The sequence below is a fragment of the Sycon ciliatum genome, chromosome 1 (genome assembly GCF_964019385.1).
Source record: "Sycon ciliatum chromosome 1, ocSycCili1.1, whole genome shotgun sequence".
In the NCBI taxonomy this organism is placed as follows: domain Eukaryota; kingdom Metazoa; phylum Porifera; class Calcarea; order Leucosolenida; family Sycettidae; genus Sycon; species Sycon ciliatum.
The window spans coordinates 49,673,983-49,695,403 of NC_088643.1; the positions used below are offsets into that span (position 1 = coordinate 49,673,983).

Sequence of the window (21,421 nt, forward strand, 5' to 3'; positions counted from 1 at the left end):
TACGGTAGGAAGCCTGATCAGTCTGCAAGAAACAGTTATCATGGCCAGGGACTAGTCGCTATGGCGACCACCTGTCCTGAAGGACCACTGCAACCCAAACCAAAGGCTCTAGTCACCTGAGTCTGAACACTACAGGCCCACCGTGATGCATGCGTGCGTATGTCGGGGCGGGGAGGGGGGGAGGGGAGGGGGGGGGGCATGTCTCGGTACATTGAGCGCTCAGCTTTGATAGGGTTCACGGTGTACTTACTGGTGTATGTAAAATTATTACTTCGAAGTACTTTGTTACTTCAACGGAGAATGCAATTTACGGTACTTGCAAAACCTCCCAAATAGATGACCCAATCTTTATTCGTCACTCCACTGAGCAACTTTCTAAGGGTGACAAAACTCCACTGTAGCCACTTTCTCTTGCTCACAAAATCATGCACTACCACCCATGCAAAATGAATGGTCCAACGGCTACACTTCTTTGTAAAATAATTATAGCAGTTCAATCCAATTTTTCGGGCTAGGCCCATATTCCTTAGTCCTTCGGCAGCCCGTCAAAGACAGACATGTGCAAAACATGTCTGCACAAGGCATGAGAGAGCAATGGGAGGGGAGGGCAGGGGTTGTAATACACTCTGCCACGCCTGCCGATACCTTTTCTAGGTCGCCCACTGCAACATCACCGGTGATATCAGTATTATGGCGGAGGAGGTCTCTGGTGATCGTGTTTTCCTGTCTAGTCACGTAATGCTACCAGTAAACAATGGCTATCGTATCATTAGCATAGCAGGACTAGTCTCCAGTTTCCATAGTTACTTGCAGCATACATGTACATGTACATGTACCTTGCCAGAGCTTGGTCTATTTCGGCTTTGCGTCTCCTGACCGCGTCCAGCCGCCGCAAGAGGTCCAGTTCCTTTTGTGATTCTTGACTGGCCATCTCGGCTCAACGCCTGCAGCTGTATGGATGCCGTTCTGAAGTCTTCTAGGAGCAATCATAGGAACGGCAAGTAAAGGAAACAGAAGCGAAAATAGTAGCAACACTATTCCAAACATACATGCACTCACATGCCATCACAATGTGATGTACTCGTAGATCGTAAGAAATACCCAGGAAGATTTGGTTTGGTTTGGTTTTTATTATTTCAGTTCGTTGCCTCAACAGTACAAAGTACAAATATCAAGAGGGACGAACGAAAAGAGAAAATAAAACAGAGCAGAGGAAGATGCAACTGAAAGTAGGGTGTTCGGACGATTTTGAAAGTTGCTCCAATCTCCTCGATTTTAGTCTCATTGGAAAGAGTAGGATAAACTAGCCGGGAAATATATGAGGTTTGTCTAAATCCGACCAGACGTTCAAGAGTTATGATCGTTTGAAGTGCGCTTGTTGGCACTTTTTCTGGAACAGTTTTGATGCAGGCCAGTGGCACAAAACCGGGAAATTCAAAACCAACTAGAACAAGGTGAAAATCAATTTCGTTCAGGGTCTTTCAAATTTCCACAGATGATAGCCAATAGAGAGCTTCCATCACTTGACCAATTTTTTTGGTATTCCAATTAGCTTAATTCAAATTACGCCCATAGCAACCACCATAGCAACGCGTACAAATTAGTCGAAATAGATGCGAAAGATGTAACCCTTCACAGGCTGAAGCTAATTGGAATACGGGTACTACAAAGACACATCACCAGGAGGAGATTACAGTTATCTACCCCATGTAGATGAAGCATCCAAGAAAATAACATACGCACTCAGCCGAGACGGCACCCGCACCCGGGCATGTTGCGCCGCAGGACCGGATGCATGCAGCCAATTAACAGGTATGCTGCACCATTTCAACACGATGTAAGCTTCAGCCAGGCCAAGGCAGCAGCAGTCCTGCTAATCATCAGCTTTAGAAGGACAACTTGCTCCCAGTCATATACGGCGCGCGTGCATCACTTCGGGGCAATTGGTGTCGCACGTCACATGTAATTCATTCATACGATTCGCACAATCAACAGACAGTTCATTTATCGGATGATTGTGCAAGCGTAATTTGGATGTAAATTATAAAGTCGACAAATACACTGGTCCTACATTGCCCATGCTATGTGGATGACAATGTACTCCAGACACGGTGCATACGGCATTGCGTAGCTGCACTGCGTTAGCGCGCTGCAATTTTGCAAATCCTCTGAGTGTCAATTCTGTGCAGATTTTCAGCTGCATATTGAACGCAGTATTGGCAGGAAATCTGCTCTTGACCAATTTGTCTGCACAATGGCTTTCTCCACTCTCCAGATACAGCGACCAGAGGTTTATCTGATGTGGTAGCTCAGCGAAACTACAAATAAACAGCACTACAGCCAAGTCCATCAACTCCATGTACATGTACATGTACATGTACTCCATACATTTGGTATCCTGGCGCAAATCGATCGCTCATAGAACAAGAAGACAGCATCGTACAGCCTCCAAATTTCACACACTGCGTAGTTTTTCGACGCTGAAGACGATGGAATAGTCGCCGGCGTTGCGACCGGCCCAGAACAGGCCGAAATCCATACCCTGAAGTTGCGCAGGGCGTAACATTGCTAAAATTCGTCGTGTGGAAACGGGACTTACGGTCTCAACAGCAGAGACATCTCCTCTTTCCAACAAAGAAACAAACTCGTCCTGAGCTGCTAAAATTTTACCTTGCCAAGGCAAGAAGCACAGTGATGTACGATTGTGCCACGGACCCCGTACAAAACTGTTTCCACTCAAAATGCGCCTGGGTTCGAGGCACCGAACACCCTACTGAAAGGAAAGAAAAGGATGAACTTCACAGCAGCTCTATGCCAATGAATTCAGGCCACGGAACACAGCCATTCTCCCGCCCCTGGCCCTTGCCCCCCTTGGCCATACAGTCTGTACATTGTAAAGAGCACGTCAACACCGCCCACCACCTCACTCCTCACCTCACTCCTCACCTCACTTCTCAGGCGTTCCGCCAGGCTAAACAGATACGGGAATCATTTCGCACTGCTCGCCGCACTAGCCAATTATTTACTTACAGAGATGAGGAAGACGAAGGCAGGCGGTATAATTCCAGTAGACCCGCTAGGGCCGCGCTAGAGCACCACAAGGAGAGTTGAGCTCCGAATGACCTCCATCAGTCAGCACAAACAAAATTAATGTACGTAAGAAAAGAATAGGTTGGTTGTGAATTTTCTCACGCGTCCTCTACTGCGTATGTTCGCCGAAGGAGTGCGCTGCCTGACCGCCAAGCTCAGAATGTCCCCGCATGGAAAGCAGGTTACGGTACGCGTTGAGCAACGTTGCAGTTGAGGTACATGACGATGATGTGCCTTTGGTGACAGCCATTATCTTGTTGACGTTGCAAGCAAACAACCACGGAGTTTCCTGAAATGAATGAATATTCTGAACATTTGAATGAACGAGTCTCGCGACCTAGTTAAAAAAAAGTAATTACCGGTATAAATAAGTAGTTACATGTACTTGTTGTAAAATTATAGCTGTTCACACCTGGGAGTAGTAAAATCATTGACTGCACATGTGGGCGGCAGGTACAGCGCCAGTTCATCACTCGACCGCAGTTCATGTTATCACGGATATAGTGTGAAATTTGCAAGGCAAACCCTTTTCTCATGCCTGCATTTCGAGGTCATCTCACTTCTCAGATCGCTTGTTGAGCTCAAGCTTCTTCGGTGCCATCAAGTAAGTAATTAGTTGTGGAACTACTTCTCCGCAAAACATACAATCATGTAGGTTGCACTTCTTGGACTCGCAGTGACACATGTACGACCGGCTCTCTTCCAAGACCTTCCCTGTGATCACGCTTTCCTTCGCTCCTCAGCTCTCCATACGTATTTAGCGAGTTCAGTGCTGTTTTTTTGCACTTCTGATGGCACATGGAGGTAAGGTGGGTGATTGGCACGTAGGGAGTTGAGTAGAGCGGCTCTGAGATACCGATGTAGATCTTGTTGCTCCTGTTCTAGCAGAGTTTCTTGTCGTCTACCTGGTCTACTAGTGGCTGCTGATCACTGCTTCCATGTTTGACGTAGATTTACAGCGATTGAAGATCTTCAGGAGTTTGTGGAGGGCGTGCTGCGTAGGCCTATGGAAGTGCCTGGCGTCTTGTGACAAGGCTGCATTGGGGAATCTGCCAGCGACGTTGTGCTCACATTCTGGGAGAAAAAGGGGGGGGGGGTGAACCATTATCCTTCCGGGTAGATCTACGACTACTCTTACTCCTCTGCCCTTGGCTTGGGCCTCGGGCTGAATAGTCTTAGAAAGCTCAACATGTTTTTGTATCCAGTGACTTTCAATGACATAATTATTGTACTTTCAATGACATAATTATTGTACTTTCAATGACATAATTATGTACATGTACTTCAAGTATACACGGGTACACAGGACTGCGTGATTGCACGCCTCAACGTCGCTTGATAAAATAATTATGGTTGAAAGACGGGGATATTGTTGGTGACTTCCGGTCGATTATTGGAATGCTTGATTGCTGATACTGTGATAGAGGATTGTCATTCGGCTTTCGGAAGAGCTTGAGCTTCCCTGTATCCAGGCATAGCTACATAATTGTAAATGCATGTATCACATTTAGATCTCTCCTTCTTTCAAGTGTGTGTAGATCTCTCAGGAGTCAAGATATTATCCTGAGAGATCTAAATGTGCTACGCGCAGTTACGGGTGCCTATTACTGTATAACACGTTATTTTCGGTGTCATTTTAATTTCGGTAATTTCGGTAGAGAATTCAGGCACCTAAATTTAGATTACACCTAAAAGGCACTAGAGTATGCACTGTATGCGAAGGGTAGGCTGGTCACCTAATTCTACATTACACCTGAAACCTGGCGGGTCCCTGATACCGAAATTTAAATTCACCTAAAATTACATGATATACAGTACTATTATTTTACTAGTACCAAGACCACTGAAGACGGCAAGAGTACACGAACTTGTTTTATGTACTTTGTACTCTTTCTAGTAGTAGCAGTCAAGTAGACCAAACCACCACCCTGCGAAACGCAAACAGTCGGGATGGTTGGCAGCTAATGTTACATGTACATGTATGCTCTTGATGGTTCTCCCTGGTCTCCCAGGCCAAATCAGGGAGCCCAATGTAGGGCTCCCTAATCTCAACATTTACCTTTGGCCTTTTTGAATACGACTCCCAGGAAGCCATGAAAGCGGTTAAGCCCACTTTTCATGGTTTCCTACATCCATCCGGCTACATGGGTACAGCCTCAGGGCCAGAGAGCTCCGGTCCCATGATACACACTAGAGACAATGATTATGTGTATACAGTCAACTTCGCTAATAACGACTGCGGATAGCATGAATATGGCGCTGGAACCCAAGCTTAGAGTTGAATGTGACTCCAAGCAGCTTTAGGTGGTCCGAGTCCGGAATAATCTCGCCGGCAAAGGTGGTTGGTGGAAAGTCAGGGCGCTTTCGAGCATTGCACAAAATCAGGTGCTGGCTATTGGTGGGCTCGAACTGGATCCGCCATTGCTGGCCCCATGCGGCAAGATTGCTGAGGGTTGTCTGGATGCTGCCTTCTCCTGGAGGTTGTCGTTTGGTCTGATCAGACTGTACACGGTAGTGTCATCGGCGAAAGAGCTGAGCTTTACTCCATGCGAGAGGCATTGGTCGATATCGGCAGCAAACAATATGAAGAGTGTGGGGCCCAGGACGCTGCCTTGGGGCACTCCGGCAGTGATGGGGTACTTCTTGGAAGCGTGGCCTCCAGTTACCATGGTTACCACCTTTAGGCAGCGGTTACTCAGGTACAGTGTAGTCGCGTAGCCAAGAGAGAAGAGGTCCGCCGATGCCTACTCGCTCTGCTTTGTTGAGGAGGCCGACGTGAGAGACGCGGTCAACGCACCGGCAATATCAATTGCTACTACTGGGACACAGCCCCCCTCAGCTACAACCTGCACCCATTATTTGGCCATTCGCTCTGGAGTGCTGTGAGGAGGTCAGCTGTGCCACGGCCACCGTCACGGGCCACGTCTAAAACCAAACTGGCTGTCAGGCAGCAGGTCGTTGCGCTCCAGGCCTTGAAATTGGTGACTTGTTGGTTTATAATACACTCCATGACCTTGGATAAAACGGAGAGCAAGGACACAGGCCGGTAGTTGGATGGCCTAGATCGAGGTGGCTTCTTGTATACCGGGACAACGTGAGCGAGCTTCCATTGGGACGGTACAACACCGGCACGAAAGCTAACACGGAACAGTTTCGTGATGGGAGCAGCAAGTTCCATAGAGCACTCTTTCAATACCCGAGATGGAATGCTGTCAGGTCCGGATGCCTTGGATGGGACCAGGGAGTAGTACAATACCGGTATTGTACTACTCCCTGGATGGGACTAGCCTTGCAAGATGCCGCCGGACCTGTGTGAAGCTTTTCGGATGATAAAAATCAACAACAACAACAATGCGTCCTCGCCTTGTAACATCGGCTGTCAAAATCGAGAAACATAGCAGGGAGTCCATGACTCATGAGTCGTACCCAAACATTTTGGGTACGCCTCCGGGGGGGGGGGGGGGGAGATCCCAGAGTCCCAGTCCCTGAGGACCCGGTACCCTTTTTTGTTGTTTTTTTTTTGAGATACATATTATATATTTTTTTTAAATAATTATAGCCTCTTTTACGGGCGAACAAAACACCCGGTACCCTGGACTAGGCTGGAGTCTAGTCCCTGGACTAGGCTTGTCCACAAAATGTTTTCAATTTGAATTTTGAATTTTGGTTGGATTTTCACACTTGGACCCTCAGCAGGCTCAGGCCTCAGGTCCCTCAGTGACCCTCACGGCCTCACGGCTACAGTCCATTCATAAAAAGATGGGCTCTGGCTCTGGCGAGCTCCCGTATTTGGCGATTTTTCGTGATTTCATCGTACACAGTGCAGTGCTGCGAAATTTGAAATTTGAAAAAGGGTCCAAAAAGGGTACCTGAACTGGGGTTCGAACCGCACAATGCACGTTTGCAGGCGGGGTCAAACGGCCTGGATTTTATGGTTTTCCCAATTCAGTGCTGTTGGGGCAAAACCTGGCCGAAATTCTATTCTTGTTATGGCTTGCTTTTTGGACAAAAAAACTTCAGAAACATAATTGGAAGAGGATTCCATAGGGGATTGCAGAAAAAAATTCTAAAAGTTTGACCCATTTATGGCCAAAAGCTAGAAGTCCATCTTTTTCTGAATGGACGCTTGTCCACAAAATGTTTTCAATTCACTTTGAATTTTTTTGGAATTTTGGCCCCATCAGGATTGAATTTTGGCCGTTTTTGGAGAACGACAGTGATGTCACATCAGGAGAGTACATGTGCTGCTCAGTATTACCAAGTTTGACATGTGAAAACAGTACTTTCAAACACACACACCTTTGACCTTCGACCTTTTGACACCCATCCCCGAATTTGGAAGCACACAGACACACATGATAAGCAGTTTGTGGATTTTTTTGTTTTTTTGGAACTATTGGGTACGAGTACTGTAAAAACCATGGCAACGGATCGAATTTTTTCTGCATTTTGGGGGATTTTTTGAATTTTCTTAAAACATTTTGACCGTTTTTTTCGCTTTTTGAATTTCAATTTTGGACAACATAATTCGCATGATGTGGCCACCCTTTTAGTACCTTACTCACGGCCCCTCGGCCCTCACTAGGCCTGTCCGAAAAAGGTGTTTTAATTTGCGGAAAATGGAAATGCAAAATGCACGGTTTTCCAGCCAACATTCAAACAAGAAATCAAAGGGGAATGTAAAAAAATTTAAAAAATCAAAGCCAAACAACCTAAAACGCAGAGAAAATGCATCCGTTGCCATGGCAACCAGAATCTAAAATGGCCGCCATGCCATGGTTAATTGGTTTTCCATGTCACACTGTACATATATACATGTAGTATCCCTGCCTTGCTAGTACACATGTACATGTACATGTACCTCTAATCATGTCACATGTACACGCACTGCATGATCATAATCTTGTCACCCCTTTTGCTGACATTGCCTGACAAGCCTGCAAAGCTAATCATTTTCTCACCATTGCAAGTCACTTGTGTTACCCTTAGCTTGCAAGTTGCATACTACCTGTACTACTACTACACATGTACTACTACAGTCGTCCCTCTCTAATCCGGCACTTTATAATCCAGCACCCTCGATAAACCAGCACAATTTTCAGTAGCCAAAATGTCCTCTTCATGCACATTGCAGCAGTAAATCAGATTTGTTAATCCAGCACCCTCCCTAATCCAGCAGATTTTCGTGGCACAAATGGTGCCGGATTATAGAGGGACCACAGTACTAGAACACATCTTCGTAGTTTTACATCTACACCTGCATGTACATGTAGAACTAAACACCCACGTGTTCGCATTTGTGTGATTAGGAGGCCAGTGCAACTAAGTAAGTCTAGAGTCGCAGCCAAGAGGGACAGAAGCAAGCCGAACTACCGTATTTCCGCAAATAAAAGGCCGTCCTCGTATACAACGCCTTCCTCGTATACAAGGCCGGGGCAGGGAGCGATTGAAAAAATAAAAGACCGTCTCTGATTAGAAGACCGGGCCTACTAAATGAGTCTTTGTTCTTGTGTTAAAAATAGAAGACCGTGCTCAAACTGTGGGAAAAAATAGAAGACCGCGCTCAAACTGTGTAGAAGAAAATGGAAGAACGGGGGGTAAAAACTGTGTGGCGAGAAATAGAAGACCGGGGTCAAACTGGGTTGTAAGAATAAAAGACCGTCCTCGAATACAAGACCGTCATCGATTATAAGGCCGGGTTAGGACGAGGTTGAAAAAATAGTAGACCGGCCTACTATTTGTGGAAATACGGTAACTTGATTTGGTCGAGCTGAAACCTTGGAATTCGACCGAAAATGGTCAAAATTCAGAAAAAATGCAAAAATGCAAAATGTACCCTTTAGGGTTTTACGTCGGGCCCTAGACGACGGCTACTTTGGCCAACCGGACAACGAAGAAGTTGTGACCAAAGAGAATGATTTTATTTCTTGCGCATGCGTATGTAGAATGACGTAATACTCAGTGAGTCAGGTCGCTACAGTACTCCCCCGCCAGTGGTGAGGTCGGGAGGAGCGAAGCACGATAAACAAGAAACAAGAAAGAGAAGAGAAAGGAAAGCGCAGCATGTACATGTACAAGGCGGAACGGCAAAAATATAATAATATGATACATATGTACAGGCGAGAGCGCTGCGTGTATGAAATTTGTTTGAGACGTGGCAACAAAGGCCGAAACAAAATCAAAAATGCAGAAAGCGGAAATGAGAGAGATGCATGACAGAGGCGGTTTAAAGGGGAAGTTAAGGCAAAAATTAAAATTTCACCAGTTGTAGTCTTCGGGGTGCTGAGTCGAATGGTCTTGGTCCGAGGAAGCTGAGACGCTCCCTTCCTACTTGAATCCCAATCGAACTCGCGCACTTCCACCGAAACTGGGTGACTGCGCCCTACGAGATGGGGATTTGTATGCAAAATGTCACTAAAAGCGCCATTTCGTTCTTATAAAAGCACGGATGACCGCGATTGGCCCATATGTTGTAGTCTTTGGGACGCTGAGTCGACTGGTTTTGGTCCGAAAAGGCTGCGATGCAGCGTTCCTCCTTTATTCCCAATCGAACATGGTTGAAGAAGCGGTCACGTGGTCCTGGGTGCCCAAATCACCTGGTCACCACGCCAGCAGGTGACAACTTTCACACCAAGGTTCAACTCGGGTTCAACTCGAGTGACAGGACTGCACCCAAAAAAGGTCAAACAGGCTAGTAAGTTGTACCCTGCAGGCACGGTGACCAGCTGACTGGTGTACGCAGGAGCACGTGACCACTTCTTCAACCATGTTCGATTGGGAATAAAGGAGGAACGCCGCATCGCAGCCTTTTCGGACCAAAACCAGTCGACTCAGCGTCCCAAAGACTACAACATATGGGCCAATCGCGGTCATCCGTGCTTTTATAAGAACGAAATGGCGCTTTTAGTGACATTTTGCATACAAATCCCCATCTCGTAGGGCGCAGTCACCCAGTTTCGGTGGAAGTGCGCGAGTTCGATTGGGATTCAAGTAGGAAGGGAGCGTCTCAGCTTCCTCGGACCAAGACCATTCGACTCAGCACCCCGAAGACTACAACTGGTGAAATTTTAATTTTTGCCTTAACTTCCCCTTTAACATGTCAGAGGTGTGTTAACGTGACAGAGGTGGAGAGCATGTCAGAGGCAGAAAGAAAGAAAAGAGGAAATGTACGCGTGACAGAGGAGTGTTATCGTGTCAGAGGCGGCTGCATGTTGCAGGCTTGGCGGGATACCAGCAGGAGCGCTGCACTGGGGCGAGGCGTGCCGACTGAGGCGGGGACAGATGGAGGCGAGCGCAGCTCCATGGGGTCCGGTGCCGGGCGTGTGCCTGCGTGCGTGCACAGTTGGGCTGGTACGGATGGTGGAGGTGGCCAATTTCCAGCTTGAGGCCAGGACGAATACGGACGACTGGACAATGCCGTGGCAGGATAGCGGGGTATCCAGGTGGGCCAGGGAGGGTGGCAGGGGCCACAGCAGCTCCGAGGCGGATCCAGTGACGAGTGGTGGTGAGGCTCAAGTTTTACGTCAACAGCCGGCGATTGACGGGTTCCCGAGAGTTGAGGCGAGCAGGAAACTGCGGCGGGCCGAGCTCAGGGATGGCATGCTCAAAACTCCGAAGAGTGCAGCGTCAGGGGTCACCAATAGAGATCCTTAGCTAAAAAAACGCTAACGTAAACGCAAACCTTTCCGTACTTCGGATCGTTCAAGCTGACTTTTCCCTTAGCACAAAGTACGTTATAGTTGAGACGAAGTAGTCGTGACAACCACGGCGATATGAATTTTCGTGGAAACAGATGCGGGAAATTCAAAATTTTGAACCAGGGATTAGTTTGCTGTCGTTCCGAAAGAATACCTTGGCGAGGTCTTTTACTCTGGAATAGCAAAAGCACGGCGAACATGAGTTTTCGCTGTTCCCAGGTCCTTGGAAACCCTTTCCTAAACGCAGCACCGAAGACTGTAAGGGTTCTCCAGCTCCAGCACGTCTGGGAGAGGCCGATGAATTTCTTCCTCAGAAGTGCCGTGGAACTGGTCCTTTGTTTCCCAGATGGGATAGAGGGAGAAAGGCACGAAGCAGAGGACGCAGAAATTGTCAACTGAAAGGCAAAACTCGCCAAAAAGCTAAATGTCACAAGAGGAAGCAATCTCGACTCTCGATCTCACCTCGATCTGCACGACGTGCTTTTTATCTCCCGCCAGTTACAAAACAATGCGAGTTTTTGCATTTTTTGCAGAATTTCCATAACGAACGTCGGCCCGTTATTTTGAGCTCTGTAACGTTTTTCCGTTATCCGATAACGTCTTTTGTCACGGCTGGGAGTGAGTACCGTAAAAGTTAGCGTTATCGTACTTTTGCTAAGGATGTCTAATTTAGGGTTTTACGTCGGGCCCTAGACGACGGCTACTTTAACCGGACAACGAAGAAGTTGTGACCAAAGAGAATGATTTTATTTCTTGCGCATGCGTATGTAGAATGACGTAATACTCAGTGAGTCAGGTCGCTACACCCCAAAATGCAAAAAAATTCAGAACATTTTTCGGACAGGCCTCAGTCCCTCACCCTGACCAACTATGTATGACTCTTGTGATGACGTATTGGTGAGTCAGCATGATCTGTGCCAATCAAGGCAATCATGTCATGTATTGTTACTCATGTACCAGTCAGTGCACCACAAGTACAAAGCTATCGCATAGTCGGGAAACGAAAGAAAAAAATCAGAATTATAGAATGACCAGTGTACGTACGTGGGTGTTCTGGGCAAGTGCTTCTCCCCTTTTCACTGAATTCAGTCTTCCGTTCTGATCGTGGGCCCGTGTGACTTTTTACTCTTTACAGCCAGTCCAACAGTTGCTGAATGTAGAGGTACCTGATCCGAGCTGACACGTAGCACATCGTGCTGTTTGATTTTAGTTGTGCTGTTTGAACAAGATGCTGCGCTGGAAAATATTGGCACAACTTGTTTGTGATAAGTGAACTCAGTGAACTCAAGCTGCGATGCCGAACCTCGGGTCCTGCCCGTCCTGTCACGAGCGTTTTTCCTTCATGTCGGTCTTGAAGCGGGTGAGTGGGAATTAGACATACCGTAAAGTCGCGGATAAAAGCCGGGCTTATAAGCACATAAGCAGCTTTCTGCATCAGGCTTTAATGCAAACCAGGCTTGTATGCAAACCATGCTTATATGCACCACTGATATTTTTGCCAGGCTTGTATGCACAGGCTTTTACGCGCGACACGCGTAGATCTACCACTGACTACCGGTATGGCGGCAGTTTTACTATGCACCGAACATAGTGCATGCACTCTTGACCTACCCGATCCGCGCTTGCATAGAAGCCAGGCTTCTACGCGCGACAGGCTTATATGTATTTGACCCGTTTGATTTTCAGGCTTCTTTCCGCGATGTGCTTGTATGCAAACCCGGCTTTTATCCGCGATTTTACGGTATGCCATTGGAGTAACCAAAGGGAAAACATTGCTGAGTGTTATAATTGCAGTCACAAATGAAATGATGGATGATCCTCGTTCTTTTTGTCTCTGAACACTAACAAAATTTCAAGCCACTGTTGAATTTTTTAAATTTGCGTCACTCGTACTCGAACAAGATTGGTTGCCGCATTCTCCACAATTTAATTGTAATTGTGTAACGTTATGGATCTGTGTATTTCTAGTCATGATATTGATGACGCAGACGGAGTTGTCTGATCATCATCCTTGATGTTTATGTGCATGTGTGTGTGTGTGTGTGGTACATGGTGTGTGTGTGTGTGTGCGCACGCGCATGTACTTGTGTGTGTGTTGTATGTGTGTGTGTGTGTGTGTGTGTGTGTGTGTGTGTGTGTGTGTGTGTGTGTGTGTGTGTGTGTGTATGTGTGTGTGTGCGTCTGCGTGTGTGTGTGTGTGCGTGTGTGTGTATGTGTGGTGTGTGTGTGTGTGGTGTGTGCTTGTGTGTGTGTGTGGTGTGTGTGTGTGTTTGTGTGTGCGTCTGCGTGTGTGTGTGTGTGTGTGTGCGTCTGCGTGTGTGTGGTGTGTGTGTGTCTGCGTGTGTGTGGTGTGTGTGTGTGTGTGTGTGTGTGTGTGTGTGTGTGTGTGCGTCTGCGTGTGTCTGCGTGTGTGTCAACAGCAACGGTGCAGTGACTGCAAGGCAACATACTGCAGCAAGTGTGGTAGTGACCAGCTGAATGTTCATCGGTGCATGTCCGCTGGCTCGACGCACAGTGTGAAATGCTGTACACTATGTACGCTATATAGAGCCGGCCCGGCAACTACTAATCGAACTTACTTGCAAAGCCTGGCTGTACGCGACCTCAAGGAGTACTTAAAATTTCTGGAGGTGAGCATTTATTGCCTGCTGGTACCCAAACTTTGAAAATTCAATCCTGGCAGCTTTAAAAATAAAATTAATTTGATCCATTCAGCTCTTTAATAGTTGTGGCAAGCGAAATCCGACACTTCCCATAGGGGACAACACCACACATGGATATCAATGATGTAATGCGCTGTGCAGAAGTTGTACATTCAAGCCGTATGCATCCCAAACAACAGGTCAATAGGTCACAGCTTAGGCTGTGTTTACACGGCAACTTTGCTTGCCATAACTCTACATGTACTACATTTCCGAAGCCCCACTTTGAACATAGGCACCGTCCTATATAGTCCGTGAGCCAAGTCTCAGAATCGGCCGTTTTAGCATCGACCGTTGCACCCAGAGAGGGACAAATCGTCCTTCAGCACACCGCTTCACGATGGTATCCTGAAGCGATTTCCACTTGTTGGACAGTTCGAAACTGATCCAGGGAGGTCACAGAAGACGCCAAACATCCAACTTTGCTCACTGACAGCAGCGGCCATTTTCGCCTTCTTCGCTTGATTTTTTTTGCTTTTGTTCACGTATTCTCATTTTTTGAAGCCATGAGCAGATACCACGAGTGCACATAACGCGGAAACCAGTGCACAAAACTAGATTCGAATTTTTTGCCGCTGAGAATTATGAATCGGGATCATGCATGCAAACTGCATGCAGCAAAGTAACTACTGTTTGTAGTTACAATGCAATCGTTCAGAACTGACTTCCAAGAATGTCCTAAATATCTCTCGACATATTTGTTCACCACTTCCTAGGCCAATAGGCGTAGTAGACTGTAGTGAGTAACCTTCTGGATAACTACCGATATAAGATGTCACATACATACATACATGCATGCATGCATGCATGCATGCGCGCGCACCCACACCCACACGCGTGCGCGCGCACCCACATGAAGCAGCTGAAGAATCCGACTATGCAGTCTCCCAGGCACGCGCACACACACGAACCAGCTGCCAAATCCAACTATACAGTCTCCCAGGCATGGACGCTCGCACACACACACACACACATGAACCAGCTGCCGAATCCACACAAACACGCGCGTGCGCGCACACACACACACATGAACCAGCTGCCGAATCAGACTATGCAGTCTCCCAGGCACGCGCGCACAAACACGCTTATGCGCGCGCGTGTGCGCACACACACACATGAACCAGCTGCCGAATGCGACTATGCAGTCTCCCAGGCACGCGCGCGCGCGCTCGCGCGCGCGTGCGCGCACACGCACACACACATGAACCAGCTGCCGAATCCGACTATGTCAGTCTGCCATGACTGAGAAACCAGCAAAGACATACGGTGCATTGGCTGCTGCCAGACTGGTCTGCTACAGGTTTGCGACGCTCTTGAGTACACTTGTGGCGTGGCAGACCGCTCTTCGAAAAGGAAATGTTACAAATACTACACTGAATCCGATCACGGGAGGCCGGCTGTGGTGGTGAAGCAATTCTGAATGCTGTGCGCCACTCTCCTCGCTGCTGTGCAGTGTCGAACCAATGTCCTTCAAGATGTAAGTGATGGATGTCTCTTCGGACAACATCACACCAATGCTGTCGGGTCTCACACACACACACACACACACACACACACACACACACACACACGGCGCGCACCTTGTCGACAATTGCGGAATCTAAAACCCACCAACGACCTGAAACACGGATTGCACTGGCCGCAGTGGCTGTGGCAACACCGTGCCCCAACACCAGTGGTAGCCTGGGGTGGTGTCACCAACAAAGGAAAATGCCTAGCACGCACATTCACGTGCGCGCGCACACATGCACGCTCGCACACACATGCACGCTCGCACACACACATGCACGTGCGCACACACGCATGCACGCGCACGCGCGCGCACACACACATGCACGCGCACACACACAAACACACGCACACATGCACGCTAGCACACATGCACGCGCGCGCACACACACACACACGCACACCCAGAAATGCGCACACACACACGTGCACACACACACACGTGCGCACACACACACGTGCGCACACACACATACACAGCTAATAGTATAGTATGTTGCCCGCAAAGCAGCCAGGTGCTCTGGCTTGGACCTCCAGCAGCGCTGGTTTCGCCCTCGCTACTTGTCATCTTGCCCTCTCCAGTGCTGCCTGCAACAAAACATTCCCTTCCGGAAACTCTGGGTGGACCAGTTCTCGGTGTTGTGTTTACACCGTGCTCTGCTTTCATAATTACCGGTATGGCATTCGTTGTTCGTATCAACCACTAAGCTCCTGGTAGGTGGCCCCTTACTGGCCTTAGGATGTGGCTCTGGGTTCACTACTACATGCACATCACTGTCAGCAAGTATAGACAAAGCAAAATCAGAGGCACTGGTCTTCTCCAGGTTTGCAATTGCTATCACATGGGTGCAATTGGTGTAGCACTTTCCATGATACCAGCCACACCATTTACTCCTCCCTGAGCCCTTGTGCTGGCAGAGAAAAGCCCAGATATGGTCGTCCTTCTCTCGAGCAGCGCTGACGATGCGACACCAACTTGTAGTCTCGATATTACTCACTGCAGGCTTCTCGTTTTTACTAAATTGGGCGCTGTGACACAGACACAAAATGCCAGCAATAGTACTCCGCTGGGCTGTCATTTGCCACTTCGTTGCCCTCAGCTGCCTCATCCAGCACCTCGCTGCCACTAGAAACGTCTTCCTCTTCTTCCATTGTTGTCAAAACAACATCAATGTACACGAAAGGAATAAACTTCAATAAAGTGATCACAATATCCCAAGACGATATTGTCGTCAACGTCGTCATCTTCTAAAAAATAAATTATTTTTCCTCACTCCACGCTAACTCGTGTTTTGCGCTTGCTCATACGATGCACACCTCACCACTCGCGTAAAAATATTTGTTCTCACGGTGGAATTTGGTCGAGAAAAGAAGCCCTCGCGAAGGTCTCTGGATCGGTTCTGGAACGTCCAACAAGCGAAAACGTATCCTTTGTGATGTCCTTGACCAACACTGTAAGCGGCGATTTGTCCCTCCGAGAGTGCAACGGCACTTGTGATTTTGAGTTTTGGCTCACGGACTAATAATAAGCCTGCGGTTGGGAGGTGGCTGAAATGTTTAGCCCCTGCCAGAAAATATCGGCCGAGGGGCTACGTTGTATCTTGGCACATGCTTATCACTGGTACGATGGTTAACATGCTGCAATAAACCGTTCTGAGATGCTGAACCGATTTCAACAGCAATCAGCAGAAGAGGTTGAGACTATCTGGCGTCTATGGAGACAAGTTGAGACCGATTGGTGAGGTAATCTGCCAGCCACCGCCACGTTAACATGATCAGGCGCGTACGCAGGGTCACCTCTAGGGGGGTTTCCAACCGAATCGCAAACAATGACTCGTTTTTAAACCCTTTCTAAAGAGCCCAAGGAAATTTTCAAAATTATGCATTTTTTCGTGTTCTTTTGATCATAACTTCAGTTCTTCTCACTCAATCTTCATTATCTTGGGCTTCCTGGAAGTGGAAAGGTACCAGGGAGAGAATGAGGTCGACCATGATAGCCAGGATACAGTATAGTCATGTACATATCCAGCGCTATGGCTTTATAGCGGTAGAGTGCAGCGACGGTGCGAAAAAATGCCCCAAAGGCCCAAACGCGTCCTGCTCCAGCGATTTCGTTTTTCTTGATCCCAGAGTTTCGATTTTTTTGGCTGTGTTCTCTTGAAAATATCACAAGTGAAGCCCCTGCAAAATTGAGCAAGTCAACGCGACGAAAAGTCTCAAATTCTGGATTCTCCAGTCGCACTGCGCGCTTTTGAAATTGCGAGATCGCAGCTCAACTTATGAATGATTTATCTCAAGAGACATTGCTTGCAGCGCGTCGAAAGTTGTTTCAACCGACAGCTGAGAGTTTTCTATTCGACCTGGATATTTGGATCGTTGGATTTGAGCGAGATTTGACTGAGTTGCGATCTGTTGAAGTTTTGCATTCTTGCCTGATCGATCGTGCGCCCTACTAAAATGCCCAAAAACGTTGCTCGTTTGGAACATTTGGGGGTTTCCGGGCAACGGGAAACCCCCCCCCCCCCTGCGTACGCGCCTGATGATCTGACTTAGAGAGAAGTCCTCTGTGCTACGCGGTATTGAATGCTTTGGTCAAGTCCAAGAAGCACATTCCAACGTACTAGTAATTACGGTTATTATCTCGCACGTAGACTATTTACAGTATGGTATTGTGCGTGCCTTGAGCTTCATAACACAGGTGTTACAGCTACGGCCGCAAAACTTCACGTCATGAGGCTTGAATGCGGGCGTCATGTGCGCTTTATGATACTCAGCACTGGCTGTCTGTGCGTGTGAATTGTTGTCTCTGCTGACACATCCAACCTGCTGTGCATGCATGTAGATCACTGACTCGCTGACGGATGACATGTGCGTGTTTTTCACTTTGTGTTTGAGTGTGCGCAAGTGTGCAGCACTGCTATCCTGAGTTGTGTTTCTCCGAGTACCCACAGTGGCTCGTGCACTGGAGCATCTTTTTTCCACACTTAATATGATGATGTTGCTGTACTATGTAGATACCAACAGAACACTGTATTGCCAAAACTGACCTTGTCGACCTTATCACGAGCGCCCCGGATGTGAAGAAAGGTTGTCGTCCCAAGCAGGCCAATGGTGGCACGGAGCGGCCGTCGTCACAAGCATCTTCAACATCAAGCCATGCCTCTAGTTCTCGGTCGCAATCGACCGCGAAGCCACCGGAGGCGTACACCCGTGCAGAGGCGTCGTCCACGCGAACGCAGCGATCTTCTTCCCAGACGACGCAGCAGCAAAGTTCAACACGAACACAGCCATCTAGCACTGGAGCTCGGCCGTCCACAACAAGAGCCACTCCGTCGACTAGGACTGCTGCTGGGTATACTAGCAACTGGTCATCTACGTCTGCGGGTGATGGATCAACGGCACATCGACCGCCGGCAGCAGCGGCAGAGACTGGGCCATCCCGGAGTAGTGGCAACTCTGGCTCGAGGAGACGTCAGCCATCAAACAGGACGTCGGCGGATGCCACCGAGCAACGGTCTACTTCTCAGCGCAGCTCGCCGCCTGGAGAAGGTAGACGGCGGAGTGGTGTAGACGATTCTCCGCCACTGCCAGCGTGGGGGGAAGCAACTCGCAGAGAGTCGGATACGTCCAGGAGTGGCACGCATTCAACTCCATCTCTGTCCACAACCTCATCATCAACATCATCTTTGCGAGGCGGCGGACACCACCGTGCTGGCTATGCTGATGTGCACTCAAGTGCCAATGCCCCTCCGCAGCCTCCGGGCTTTTCGGGTACTGCTGCGGCAGATAGTCGGGCTAGTCGGGGTGGCGGAGTAGTCTTCACACCTCCACCTGAACCGCGGGACAAGTCCATGCGAAATCAGGTGAGTTTATATCTCGATTAGATGCAATGTGCGGTAGCGACTTTCCGTGTGATTAGTACTCAAGGCGGTGGGTGGGTGGCACTGGGAGAGGCGGGGCAGCTTCGGAACAGCCCTTTTCTTCTTCTATGAGATGGTCCTAAAATTGGCCATTTTTCACTTTGATTTCCGGGAGAAAAAACCCCTGCGTCGAATCCTGGACTCGACCCCGTGACCCTTTTCTGTTGCCCCAAAAAGCCCCAAGGAAGTGGCTCTAGCCCTATCACCACACCCCTTCTGTAACTAGTTATCCCAATATGTTCTGACTGGGTGTTATGCGCGCCACATGCGACTACTGGGCCAACACATCGCCAGTGTTCGTTTTCCGTATCTTTCTCTTGCCGTTGAGGAGCTGCATGTGACGCCTTGATTCTCAAGGTTGGTGCTGTCCCTACGCACGTGGAAAAAGTCTGACTGACCGTTATGCAGAGCATGACAGTTATGGTTTATGTACTAAGTATTACACTCCATCATAAAAGCTGCTCTGTATCCTTTTCCTCTCTTTCTGTCTAAGTTATCTCTGGCTCTCCTTTGTTGTGCGGTGTGATTTCTGCTACGTAGCGAGGGTATCGAGTAGATCTGTGCACCATACATGCTGACGATATCGCCCTCTTGACAGTCATGCAGTTGAAGGAAACGCTGGCTGTGAACTTTGTTGACTTCCGTGGCTGCGTTGAGAAGAGGGAGCTGGTGGAGCTTGTGATGCGCCTATGGCTTGAGAAGCACCCTCTGCCAGGTAGGCCCAGTTGCCCTTTCATTGCTTTATCTGTTTTCTCTCCCATGTCTACGCGCATGTGTACACACACACACACACACACACACACACACACACCTCAGACCTCAGACATGCCCATCGCGGAAGCGATGATAGCGAACGGCTATGTTAGACATAGCAACACACACACACACACCATCACACACACACACACACACACACACACACACACACACACACACACACACACACACACACACACACACAATACACACATGCGTACACACACGCACCACACACACACACACACACACACACACACACACACGTACACACACACGTGCATGTGCGTGCATACTTACATTTTTTTCTCCTGCCCTGCTTTCAAATTCCCCTCAATTAATATTTGTTTGACTACATGTACATGTATGTGCAGGCCAAGCGACGGACGACAGTGAAACAGGCACCTTTATGAAAAGTGAGTCGTGCCTCTACTTGTATGTGTGTAGTGCTGTACATGACATTGTATTGAGTTGTAGCGGTCTGGTATGTTGTCACTTACTCATTGTCTGTATAATGGTACCAACAAGGCACTTGTTTTCATGAGTGACTCTAGTATACCAGTACTGGCAGTAGCCATAGGAGCATATTGCTTCTCCTCTCTCATCCATCAATTTATCGGATAACAGTCATAACACCCTCTGTTTTTGTCTTGCCCTCTCTCTCAGGTTCTTCTCCTGTTGATGGTAGTGACAGTGAATGTCGCATCTGCATGGATGAGAGCATCAACTGTGTCCTTCTCGAATGTGGCCACATGTGTTGCTGCGTCAAGTGCGGTCGCCAGCTCGCCGAGTGTCCCATATGCCGGCGCTATGTTTCCCGTGTAGTGCATGTGTTCAAAACGTAGCATCTCTGCTGCTGCATTCTTATCCCAGGCCCTTGAATCCACTCTGAGTTGTTCAGTACCTTTTGGATTGGTTCCTATTTTTATTTTTCTTCCCGGGTTTGCCAACTTCATTTCTTTTATCTTTCTTCCATGGATAGCTACAGGTAGTCTACAGGTAGTGTACTTTAACCCAACGTGCTAAACGTGCTAGCATCGTTGCTCCCTGCTTTGGATTAGCGTTTTATTTCTTTGTCGTTCCTTTCCAAAATGGCACTCCGGGCCATACGTTCAGTTCTTGTTTGTGTTTTCCGTCGTTGAAAAGACCTCTCTGGTCCGTTTCCCCCTTCTAGAGAGGCATGTTTGTATATTGAATTAATACTCTACTTAGTCCTAACCCAGCTTTTTGAACGCGTGCGATGCCTGAATATTGGGCTGTTGTTATTCATGTATTTATATCCTTGACTCCAGTTTAACGCTCGCTCTTTGTGTCGGTTTGAACCCATGCGCGCTCTTATTTTCACAGTTATTCACAGTCCCACCGGCCACCGTGCTATTCTCCACCCATAGCTGTACGTGTCTAATAACATTCGACATGCTTGCCAGATACGGCTCTTTTTTTTAAATACTCAATGAAATCCTTCTCTTCAAGTTCCTTTCTTCCCGCAGTTATCAGGGATGTTCACTCAACTCAAGCGTCTCTTATCCGTGCACCTTCATCTCGGCTTGCCGTACTAAAAAGATCCTTGGATTTCAGTTTTTTTCCCCAACCACGTACTCTTGCCAATGCTAACTAGTGTACATCTTTTCAATACTGATTGCATTCTTTTTATGCTCTACACGTGAAATGTGTGCAGAAATAAAACATGAAAACCCCCGTCCCAATGTTACGTTACTGTCCGTCCCAATGTTACGTTACTGTCCGT

The 21,421-nt window shown here is 48.0% G+C and overlaps 2 protein-coding genes across 4 annotated transcripts in view; one reads left to right on the top strand and one right to left on the bottom strand.

The window, feature by feature from the left end:
* Positions 1–3,985, bottom strand: part of LOC135830863 (uncharacterized) — a 39,537-nt gene extending 35,552 nt beyond the window's left edge. Inside the window, exons 1-2 of one of the 3 annotated variants that reach the window (XM_065343069.1) lie at positions 3,031–3,981; positions 837–973 (exon numbers count right to left, since the gene is read on the bottom strand). In XM_065343069.1, coding sequence (XP_065199141.1) covers positions 837–931 — 95 coding nt within the window. In that variant the 5' untranslated portion in view covers positions 932–973; positions 3,031–3,981. Of the gene's footprint in view, positions 1–836; positions 977–3,030 lie in introns of all 3 variants that reach the window. The other 2 variants (XM_065343068.1, XM_065343070.1) reach the window with 2 other exon arrangements.
* A 7,822-nt stretch (positions 3,986–11,807) lies between these two features.
* LOC135830866 (E3 ubiquitin-protein ligase RNF34-like) lies at positions 11,808–21,385 on the top strand. The gene is made up of 6 exons (XM_065343074.1): positions 11,808–12,147; positions 13,208–13,417; positions 18,013–18,861; positions 19,459–19,633; positions 20,049–20,090; positions 20,341–21,385. The coding sequence occupies exons 1-6, from the start codon at positions 12,082–12,084 to the stop codon at positions 20,517–20,519; spliced, it is 1,521 nt and encodes a 506-aa protein (XP_065199146.1). The 5' UTR covers positions 11,808–12,081; the 3' UTR covers positions 20,520–21,385.
* Positions 21,386–21,421: the final 36 nt, after the last annotated feature.

Excerpts from the sequence above, each read along its gene's own strand:
- LOC135830866 (XM_065343074.1), top strand. The coding sequence starts at position 12,082 with ATGCCGAACCTCGGGTCCTGCCCGTCCTGTCACGAGCGTTTTTCCTTC. Across the intron at positions 13,418-18,012 it reads AGTACTTAAAATTTCTGGAG|ATACCAACAGAACACTGTAT; the intron begins GTGAGCATTTAT and ends TGTACTATGTAG. Across the intron at positions 19,634-20,048 it reads TGAGAAGCACCCTCTGCCAG|GCCAAGCGACGGACGACAGT; the intron begins GTAGGCCCAGTT and ends ATGTATGTGCAG.